Source organism: Morus notabilis, unplaced genomic scaffold, assembly GCF_000414095.1.
Source record: "Morus notabilis unplaced genomic scaffold, ASM41409v2 Scaffold657, whole genome shotgun sequence".
Classification (NCBI taxonomy): domain Eukaryota; kingdom Viridiplantae; phylum Streptophyta; class Magnoliopsida; order Rosales; family Moraceae; genus Morus; species Morus notabilis.
The window spans coordinates 176,816-188,624 of record NW_010357396.1 but is presented as its reverse complement, the minus strand read 5'-3'; the positions used below and the strand labels follow the sequence as shown (position 1 = coordinate 188,624).

The following is an 11,809-nucleotide window of genomic DNA, read 5'->3' as shown; positions in this document are numbered from 1 at the left end:
TTAAGTTGGTTTTCAACTTCTTGCTTGTAGAGAGCAAATTTCTCTACAGCTTCATCTTTGCTTTTCAGCAAATATACATAGCAATACTTTGTGCTATCATTAATGAAAGTGATAAAATACTTATTACCACCTCTAGTTTGAACAAACTTTAAGTCACAAACATCACTATGTATTAAATCAAGTGGCTCAGTATTCCTTTCTATTGTTTGGAATGATGACCTTGTTAGTTTTGCCTCTACACAAATTTCACATTTATGTTTGGAATCGATATGAAATGTGGGAATGTGATCCAAGTTAATTAATCTACACAAAGTATCATAATTAACATGTCCTAGTCTACCATGCCATAAGTTAGAAGACTCAAGCATATAAACGGAAGACTCTTTCTTTTTATTCATCTTTTTGGGTTTTACAGCTATGGCATTCATTTTCCACATGCCACTTTTTACATAACTCCTTCCCACATACATTCCCATTTTGGAAAAAACTATCTTATCGGCTTCAAACACCATCCTGAAGCTGTGCATGCTCAGCATTGTCCTGGATATGAGATTCTTCCGGATGTCAGGCACATAAAGCACGTTGTGGAGCTTCACTTCCTTGCCCGAGGTCATCTTTAAGAACACCGTTCCTTGGCCATTGATCACAGAAGTTGCAGAGTTGCCCATGAAGAGCTTCTCTCCAGTTTCTAACGGAACTAGATCAGCAAACTCGGCTCGGTCACAGCAGCTGTGTCTTGTAGCCCCAGTATTGAGCCACCACTCCTTTGGATTGGAGTCGACCAAGTTTACTTCGGAGACCACAGCAGACAAGCTGATGTCGGACACTTCCTTAGAAATGGTGTCCACAGCATTGGCCTCCTTATCCTTGTTTCATTTTGGCAGCCTGCAATCTGCCAATTTGTGCCCAACCTTGTTGCAATTGAAGCACTTTCCTTGGAATTTCTTCTTGGCAATTCCTCCCTTTGGTCCCAACTTGGATCCGGGCTTTCCTTTCTTCTTAGAACTATCATGCTCCACCACATTAGCCTTAGCAGAGCTCACGGTTGCATTGGAGAACTTCTTCTCAGTCCGCCTATTGTCTTCTTCAATGCGAAGCCTGACAACCAATTGCTCAACGATCATCTCTTTCCTCTTGTGCATCAGATAGCTCTTGAATTCCTTCCAAGAGGGGGGTAGCTTATCAACCAGTGCAGCTACCTGAAAGGATTCACTAATGGCCATTCCCTCAGTATGTAGATGACATAATAATTGTAGGTAGTAATGATCGGATGGTCAGATCTACTAAACACATGTTGAACTCAAGGTTTGACATGAAAGATATGGGACCGGCTGATGTGGGCTTGGAGATCGAAATCGAGTATTCATACACTCAAAATGGTTTTTGGGTGAATGAGAAATTGATGGTCTAAGTATGGTACTTGGAATGGTAAATGAAGAAGAAAATTGTAAAAATCCCACATTGGCTAGGAGGGAAGCCAATGTGGTGTTTATAAGTGATTGCACTTTGAAGCCTAGGTAAGCATGTATACCAGAGACGCTTTCTCACGCGCAGGGGGGGTGCGAATCATGATCCCGGCGGGTTGGGGGCCAATGTGTGCGCCCGCGACCTGCGGACACGAATGCCAGACCAGAAAACTCGCTCCGTGCGAGCTACCTTTTGCAATTTTTTCTTTTATTTTGCCAACTAAATTCCGAAACTGATTCATTAGTGGCTGTTTAAAATCTGCATTAGTGAAAGATGTAGAAACTGCAACAATAACCATTGGTTTATGGACATTAAACCTCCGGTTGTAGACTTCTTTTTGGACCAGATTCATTCGGGAATTCCAGGGGCTGTAACCACAGAATTCAAGCACCATCAAACCATGAATAAATTGGTTTTATTCACCTTCATTACAGCCTTGTAACATCCCTCACGAGCAGGCTATATAAGGGCCATCCTCCACATGAACAAAGCACTCATTTTTCAAAATTCTTCTCTTTATCACTTCTGTTTCTGTCCCCGTGTTGTTGTGCTTAGTGTTCTTGTAGTTCGGTTTTGGTGATAGAGGAAAGATCAAGTTCTAGTTCGCTGGACGGTTCTGAAAGTGCATCGAGCTACCGTCGTTGTCGTTGTATCCTGGGAGACGGACGTCCAACGTAACCCCAAGCACAGCTTTATGTTCAGCCAATGTGGTGTTTATAAGTGATTGCACTTTGAAGCCTAGGTAAGCATGTATACCAGGGACGCTCTCTCACGCGCAAGGGGGGGTGCGAATCACGATCCCGGCGGGTTGGGGGCCAATGTGTGCGCCCGCGACCTGCGGACACGAATGCCAGACCAGAAAACTCGCTCCGTGCGAGCTACCTTTTGCAATTTTTTCTTTTATTTTGCCAACTAAATTCCGAAACTTATTCATTAGTGGCTGTTTAAAATCTGCATTAGTGAAGGATGTAGAAACTGTAACAACAACCATTGGTTTATGGACATTAAACCTCCGGTTGTAGACTTCTTTTTGGACTAGATTCATCCGGGAATTCTAGGGGCTGTAACCACAGAATTCAAGCACCATCAAACCATGAATAAATTGGTTTTATTCACCTTCATTACAGCCTTGTAACATCCCACACGGGCAGGCTATATAAGGGCCATCCTCCACATGAACAAAGCACTCATTTTTCAGAATTCTTCTTCTTTTCTCTCGCTTCTGTTTCTGTCCCCGTGTTGTTGTGCTTTGTGTTCTTGTAGTTCGGTTTTGGTGATAAAGGAAAGATCAAGTTCTAGTTCGCCGGACGGTTCTGAAAGTGCATGAGCTACCGTCGTTGTCGTTGTATCCTGGGAGACGGACGTGCAACGTAACCTCAAGCACAGCTTTATGCTCAGCCAAATTGGACCGGCACTCGTGTCCGCACACATTGGCCCCCAACCCGCCGGGATCGTGATTCTCTCACGCGCAGGGGGGGTGCGATTCACGATCCCGGCGGGTTGGAGGCCAATGTGTGCGCCCGCGACCTGCGGACACGAATGCCGGACCGGAAAACTCGCTCCGTGCGAGCTACCTTTTGCAATTTTTTCTTTTATTTTGCCAACTAAATTCTGAAACTGATTCATTAGTGGCTGTTTAAAATATGCATTAGTGAAGGATGTAGAAACTGCATAAATAACCATTGGTTTATGGACATTAAACCTCCGGTTGTAGACTTCTTTTTGGACCAGATTCATCCAGGAATTTCAGGGGCTGTAACCACAGAATTCAAGCACCATCAAACCATGAATAAATTGGTTTTATTCACCTTCATTACAGCCTTGTAACATCCCTCACGGGCAGGCTATATAAGGGCCATCTTCCACATGAACAAATCACTCATTTTTCAGAATTCTTCTTCTCTTCTCTCGCTTCTGTTTCTGCCCCGTGTTGTTGTGCTTTGTGTTCTTGTAGTTCAATTTTGGTGATAGAGGAAAGATCAAGTTCTAGTTCGCCGGACGGTTCTGAAAGTGCATCGAGCTACCGTCGTTGTCGTTGTATCCTGGGAGACGGACGTCCAACGTAACCTCAAGCACAGCTTTATGCTCAGCCAAACGGCTGGACCAGCACTCGTGTCCGCACACTCGTCATTTTTGTTAAACTTAAAGTCGAATCACGTTATTTTTTAATTATTTTATTTCTTATTCAATTCTAAAATTCATTATATTTTGATATAATTCATAACACATACGTTTTCAGGGTTGTGCTAATTATATATATGTAACGAGTTTTTAATGGTCACATTTTTACCGTGATTACATTAAATATAAAACTTTAATAATGTAGCTTAATAAGAATCTAATAAAAATTAATTGTTACATACTTTTTTAATTAATTATTTAATTTATTATAACAGTTAAATAATTATCACATAAATATTAACAAATAAATATAAAATAATCATTAAAATCACAATTATAATATTTATTTTAATAATTTATAACATACCGCACATTATTATTCTTTGGCATAGATCAAATTGTTAAAAAATTAATTTAACAAAAAAAAAAAAAGCAGCTTCTACTGGTAGAGGATAATGTTACATGTTAGAACTTTTCTAATAGTCGCTCTGCAGATATCAATTCCAATAATTTGCTGTGGATGCAGTAATAATTGTACATTTCAATAATTTGCTGTGGATGCAGTAATAATTGTACATTTCAATAATTTGCTGTGTATGCAGTAATAATTGTACGTCTCCCTGGAAAAGAAGAAAAAAAATGTTTGTCTGTTATTAAACAGTCGTGGTTTTGTCTTCTATTGCTTTGGAACATGTTCCATGAACCATTTGAAAAAGGCCATTGTTTGGTTTTTTTCTTTTTTCTAGAAAATTGTTTGTTTGTTTCTGGAATACTTGTCCTTAAATTTTCCATAATTTATCACTTTTGACTTCATTTTTTTCTTCTTGTAATAATGCTTGAACTTATTATAAAAAATTGTAGTTAAATTTATTAATTTATGAGAGTTAAATTTTTAAAAAAAATTAAGAGCACAAATGTTAAAAATTTATTACTATTCAATCTAAAATTTAACCACAAGGGAGTTAGTCACTATTATTGTATATTTAGGAGCTTAATTGTCAGGAAAAAAAAATTAGGGACAAAATTGTCAAGTGACGAGGAAGTTAAACAGCGGATGCGCTCATTTTTATTTATTTTTTTATTTAATGTTTATTTGATAATATGCACATGATTAAGGAGACAGCTTCACGCAACTTGGAGAAAAAGTACAAGAAAAAGATGAAAATTAATAAAGTTGTATCATTCAAGGAAGTTCCTTCCACGTTGTCAAACAAATTATGGAGATAACAAAAAAGATCACTGAATTCTTTATAGAATATGAACTCACTATTGCAAAGATTGGGTATCATGATTATTTATATAAATGATAAGAGTTTGGTATCATAATTATTTATATAAATGATAAGAGTTTGGTATCATAATTATTTATATAAATGATAAGAGTTTGGTATCATAATTATTTATATAAATGATAAGAGTTTGGTATCATAATTATTTATATAAATGATAAGAATTTCAGTGTGTGTGACAATGCTTATTGGCAGAACTTTGTTTCTTCTGATCTCCATCAAATATTTCTTCAGTTCAGAACATTGCTTGTTCTTGCAATTGTTCCTGATCAATAATATTGACCATAAAAAATCAAAACGTTAGAATCACTAATAACTAATATCAGAAGTTACAAATATTGGACAACACAAGTAAAAGAGAGAGAAAATGCTCCATAGCACCTAACCGTTTAATTAAACACTTAGGCCTTAGCTCCATGTTTTTCAACCGCAGCATCTGACATTTCATTTTTCTATTTTTTTTTATTTTCTCATTAAATTGAGTAAGCATTACTGTTTAGTGTCACTTAGTGTCATTAGTGACACTAATATTGGTCGGCCACACATTTTGGGACAACCTATTATAAGTAGTGGTACATTGATGCGTTTTATCTTATCAACTGTCAAATTTTAAATGATAATTAATTTTTTTTTATTACTAATATCTACTATATGCGTTAATTGGTCCTTAATAATTATGCATTTCACCTTAAATATATGAATAGTTAGATCTTTATTTTAAAGATCTCAGCTTATGTTTCAACTTAAAAAAGAAAGCAATCATAAAAGTCCCAAGTAATACAATTAAAAAAGTAATACTGACCTCAGTCACAAATAAGGCATGGAATCCATATGGAACTCTATGGGGCAAATCAACAACTGCTACTGGATCTGGTGACATTGTTTTTGCATCAATCACATGAACTGATGATTTTCTGCATCGTCAAATAATCCAACCTCAGAATGCATTCTATCCTCAATAAGATTCACTTTATAATACAATAAAGAACACCGCTATTCATCAACACTAGTGATGTAATATTAGACCGGATTCGACTCTGTTATGTGGTGACTACATCATGCTTGCTAATAAATAGCATTTTTTTTGTCACAAAATGTTGGAAACAGGAGTTATATTGTGAAGGACTAGCACTACCAATATATTTGGCCATTAAATTGAAAGGGGTAAGTCTAAACTTTTGTTAATAGTGTGAGAGAAGAAAGTAGTACCCGGTATTCTCATCGTGTGCGAAGAATATTAGGTAGCCATCATCTTCTTCAGAAGTGATTCCAGGAACCTTGGGGACGAATATAGCCTCGGAGCCGAATCGACCGGGTCCCGGGTCATACAGACCTTGAACATTTCCACCAACCTCAATGCATGTTTTCCCACTTTCTGGCTCAGCATGTAAATCAAACTTGACAATCCCGCTAACTTTTGCAATGTTGTCAAGTCTTGTTACATACACATAACGTTGTTTCCTGATTTAACTCGCAGAAAATGACAATAATTTGTGAAATGGGAGACCATCAGAAAGACAGACAGTAATGTTACAAACTTTTTGGCAAGTATGAATATCAGAATGATCCACAATGAGAAAGATGTCTGAATATATATACCTGCCAGTGTAGCTCTCATTTATTCTTGGAAAATCTACCATCTTCTCTGAGAGTTTTCTCTGTGATGCTAGACAAGTTTTCATGTTGAATCTCATTTCATACCTGAAAGAATTGTAATATTAGAAGCTTATACAAACACCGCAAAGAAGATTTCACATCAACAAATAGGGTGAAAAATCATCTTACAGCTCCTCTAAGGGATTCTCAAGCTTTTCTTGGACCTTCCCACCGACAATCACCAAATCCGGATTCTCAAGGCGGCATGTGATTAGAACAACTTCATCCTCCTCCTCCCACGCGTTAGCTAATAGAATTATAAAACGAAGTTAGAGCAACATAACTTCTGCGAGACTTTCTCAGCTACTACTGGCAAACTTGGCCTTAAAATAGATGTTCTTTCTTGCATGCATAAGTTGGAAATCCAAATCTGCTCACCATTATGGAATATGAAGCAGCTCGGTAGCTCGAACCATTTTATTAGAAGCTCATTCTTTGCATACCGTGGAAGCACACCGAAGCGTGCTTTTTTTGTTGTGTCAAATTGGTATATCATCTTATTTTCCTTCACCATTTCCTGAAAATTGGAAAGGTTGTCTTAATCATGGTAACCAAAATGCCATCACTTGGAATTCATTTTATGAAAACAATTAACATACAAGATGAAACCAGATTTGTTTCTTATACTTTCATCCTATAGCATTGATGCCTAACTAATTAACATACCTTTGGTTTGAAAAAGAATGGAAGATCCATGAAAATGGCATAATTTTCTGTAATGGCAAAGTCATGCATCATGACGGGGTCTGGTATCGTTATAGGCACTGGATCGTGCATGAAACCATCCTTTGAAGTGACTCTGTAAGTGACGTATGGAGGTGTTTGCGCATAACCAAATGAAAACATTTCGCCTGCATTAAGAGCTCTCTGAGTACTAAAAAAAGAATTTATCATGTAGGCAAAAGTAAATATGTTTTATGAAGACGTGCCTATACCAGTAAATGGGTCAATTTTCGGATGAGCTGTGAATGAATGCTGCAATCTCTTGTCATAATCCAGCATGCCAAGTGTCTCCAGATCTCCATCTTCCAAGACTTTAAGGACATCTGTGTCGTGAATCGCGGATAATAATTTCATTCCAATTGAGCAAGAGATTTTCATAACTGATTTTATTGTAAACGGCAACGAAAACCAAAAGAAACCATTGAAAAATTACACTGGTTGCAGGCTTATTGTCCACTTAGAATTTGAACACATGGAGTTTAGCCATTGCAGGCTTAGCTTACCGGGCATTCCACACTCGCATCAAAACTAATGTCTTGAGTTTTGATCCCGCACCCAAGTTCTATATATGTGTGCGCGCGCGCTCGCGCGTAATTCAAGAGATAAAAGAAGAAAGAGTTGTATATGCTTACAAGGTTTGTCTACTTCATGAAGCGCTAGAAGTTTTCCACTGTGATACACGAGAGCTGTATTAGCTGGAAGAGGGTGATCAAGAGTTAGTTCTTGACACCACTAAAAGGATAAAGAAAATAGCTAGTGATTGAGCTGCAATATTATTGACACTATAAGGCAATTGTTTCAGTATTAGCTGTGTGCGCTCTTACAGTAAGACAAGGCTGATATACAGATGAGAATTTCAACTTCATTAATAGACCAAAATTATATACCTGTTCCACCTCCATACGAATGATCTAATACTTTAAGCATTCCTCTCAGCATTTGCACGATAAACATGAAAAATCCAGAAAGCCCTTTAAGGTCTCCATACTGAAAATTGCATATAAGAAAACTCTCAAAAGGAATTCTGAAACTAACTAACGCACCTAAATCATTTTATAGAATATCTAACCATAAGCGGATTTCACAAAGCAAAATAACCATTAATCTAACTCATAACTTTAAGATAATATATACTTTTCATTTCCATGAATTGACCATATTCTCACAAGAACGTATAGAGATCATGAGCCTGAAGTCTGATTGAAAATAAAGCGCCTCATCGAGTATTACTAAGTGAAAGCTTAAATTGTAAAAATGTCCAATATAGTATATCTACTTGCATACCTTCAAATATTTAGCAGCTCCAAAATATTCTTCTTGTTTAAGACGCGATGTTTTCACATAACGGGAGACGTATGTTGCTTTTCCATCTTTGATGCGCACACCATGGACCATACTGCAAATTCAACATGTCATTAACTAGTAACACGCATATATCTATTGAATCATATTATACAACTTCCAAAATGTTGAACTGAAAAGTTATAGTGAGAAATGTGAATAAATCAATGAGGTAGCAGAAAATCACACACCCATCTCCATCAAACCTGCATAAGACAGCAACAAAGGAATAAGCCAAAAAGAAAAAAAAAAAAGAAAAAACCGTCTAATGATGAAACTTTCAGCTTATCTGAAGGAATTAAATACATGCCCATATGAAAACCTTCTTTCTCCTACAAGTTTATTAAGTGTGTGTGAGTTTCTAATGGTTACATTTCCATCGGTAGTTATTCATCAAATGTACAAAGTTGATGACGTGACGTGATAAAAATCTCATTCATTATGAGAGAATTTTTTGTTCAACTTTTCAATTTATTACAGAAGTCGAATCAATATCACATGTTTTACAGTAACCATTATAACCACACCCGTATATACATGTTTGCGTGTGTGTGTAAAGGATTTATAGGAAGGGAAAGGCATACCAGTGATATCCAGCCACTGGGCGGAACTTGGGATTGGGACACATCCGAACAAACTCTCCATTTAAGCATTCCTGTAACACACAAAATGCATGGCAGCACAAAGAGGACAACATGCAGCTTAGTACTGGTATAATTTGCAGAAAAGATAAACTTGCTTGATTATGGAGTGATCAAGTTCTTCCAAAGAGAAAAAAAGAATATTCTTTGATCTGATAGTCGTTACTAGAAAGGAAACGATTACTAACAGGAAGCGAACCGGAGACCGGAAGGTCCGTCGTTGGAGGAGTTTCATGCGGAAGCGGAGCAAAGTTACCGGAGAGATAATGGTGAGAGTGAGAAGAGTCGTACATGAGCTTTACGACAACATTCTCGAACCAGTCAACGAGCTTTGAACTCAGGCCTTTCTTCGGCTTCGGATTCACATCCACTATTTCGGCCATAGCTCTTCTCCCTCCTCAATTGTTTTTCTTCTTCAAATGAAAAGATAAGGTAAATTTATTTGTCATTAAAACGCGTCCATATAAACACACACACACACACATATATATATATATATATGTGTGTGTGTGTGTGTGTACATATATATATAAAGAAATAAAGACAGTCCAGACGTCGAAAGTGAAAATTGCACTCGGGACAATTATTATTATTATTGTTAATTAACCGAAAAAAATATTATTATTATTATTGCTATAAAGTCATTGATCTTAATAATTTATAAAAGAAGCATCTTTATTCCATTTCATGTCAAGAACACCAACGTCTGTTTCGTGTTGTATTCTAAAAGACCGCCATTTGCTTTTTTTTTTTTTCTCCTTTTCTCTTCTCTTTTTTTTTTTTTTTTTTTTTTTTTTTTTTTTTTTTTTTTTGCTAAAATAGATATCATTACACATTAATAAATTATTAAAAAAAATCTTTCTGAAAAAAGAATCATAATTGACGAAGACTTGGACGTCTGGACTATCTTTATTTTATATAGACACGACTCTAGCAAAAATTCCAACAAATTGACGAAGACTTGGACTTGGACTTAGTAGGACTTTGAAACATAAATATCTAAATTTTGGAAAATGCTACAATACCGTGTGCTATACTTTTGCATTATAGATTACATCAATTGAAGATAATCTGTCCTAATTTTGCATTATAGATTACATCAATTGAAGATAATCTGTCCTAATTTTGCATTATAGATTACCGTGTGCTATCCTAATTTGCAGTCAAACAGATCAAATTTAATCATGAAAATACATCAAATTCTACACTAACCACTTTCAACATCAACGTCGGTCAAATTTAAACTCCAATTTGAATAAATTTCATGCCAAATTGAAAATTCTAATGGTACACATAATTTCAGATCCAATTTGGAAAAGATTTCACTCAAAAATAGGGGGACAGAGACAGTCGTGAAGACCACGCAGGTCTTGACGTTTTTTTATATTAACAAAATATCTTCTGATTTTTCAAAGGCCTCAATGTAGCACCAATGAAAGAAATGTGAAATTTCAAATTCAAATCGGCAAAACTTGAAAGGGCAACTAAGTCACCTTTTAAAGTTTGACTGTATTATTTTAACATTCTTACTTTTTATTATTGATTAATACTTTTTTATTAATATAATTTTTTAACTAAAAAGTATTAATCAAGTGTAAGGGACAAGAATTCAAGACTCGTACATTGTAAAGTGTGGATGTAAATTAATTACCTGGAATGTATTCTACTTTAAAATCTAGAGAAATTATAGTAAATCACAGATTTTTAAAATTAAATTAAGTAAATAACGTATTTTAAAATTATTTGAAGTAAATAGCGGTGTTAAATCATTACGACTGGTAAAAAATAACTTATATAGTAAAAAAATCTTTATTTATATAAAAACTTTTTTTATCAATAATAAAAAGAAAATTTACGTGAAAAAATATTTTTACTAATCATAAATAAACTATTTATGTGATAAATAATTCATTTAACACATAAATTACTATTATTTCAAATATTTTTAAATTATTATTTACTTAATTTAGTTTCATAAATCTACTACTCATTATATTCTCCTCCTTTATACTTCATATTTTTATAGAAAACTCATTTCTTCCCCGTCAGACACAAAAAGTGGGTTCTATTAAGTGCGACTTACGCAAGACTCACTTCTTTAGTCTGTCAGAGATATGTCCCTTCGGGACTTTTAGAGTTGCTCCTTTTTAAATAATAATTTGAGTAAAAATTATAAAATTTAATTTATCTTTGGAACTTAGATAAGGCCGCATGCCTCTCCAACTATAAACTATACTAGAGAAATATGGTCTAATCATAACTTTTGATATCACATGAATTGCACATAAAATAATTAAGTAGAAACACATTTGAAGAAAATTAATTTAATCATTGATCAAAAAAATAGAAACACATGAAAAAGAAATTACTTTCATAAGAGTAAAGTGAGCAAAAATTTACATTAAAAAATTAAACTCTAAAAAAAATACAAAAAATGGAGTTTCTATGATAAGACTAGAGAAAATAAACTATCGTTAGCTCTCTACTTTTTAACTGTCAGATTTATATCAAAAATTATTTATTCTAGATATTTTTTTTAATCTAATGCGATTTTAACTAAATCTAACGGTG

The 11,809-nt window shown here is 35.2% G+C and overlaps 1 protein-coding gene across 2 annotated transcripts; it reads right to left on the bottom strand.

Annotated features, from left to right (window-relative positions):
• Positions 1–4,969: 4,969 nt before the first annotated feature.
• Positions 4,970–9,687, bottom strand: LOC21395718 (carotenoid 9,10(9',10')-cleavage dioxygenase 1). Of its 2 annotated transcripts, none has more exons than XM_024170144.1 (14): positions 9,427–9,687; positions 9,182–9,252; positions 8,789–8,803; positions 8,541–8,652; positions 8,144–8,243; positions 7,889–7,951; positions 7,463–7,579; positions 7,200–7,384; positions 6,912–7,050; positions 6,663–6,780; positions 6,477–6,578; positions 6,087–6,338; positions 5,680–5,791; positions 4,970–5,142 (listed from the first exon to the last, which is right to left on the bottom strand). In XM_024170144.1, exons 1-14 carry the CDS (start codon positions 9,619–9,621, stop codon positions 5,113–5,115), a joined length of 1,611 nt encoding a protein of 536 aa, XP_024025912.1. In that variant the 5' UTR covers positions 9,622–9,687; the 3' UTR covers positions 4,970–5,112. The 2 variants fall into 2 exon arrangements, with proteins under 2 accessions (XP_024025912.1, XP_024025918.1); XM_024170150.1 differs by having other exon boundaries at positions 7,469–7,579.
• Positions 9,688–11,809: the final 2,122 nt, after the last annotated feature.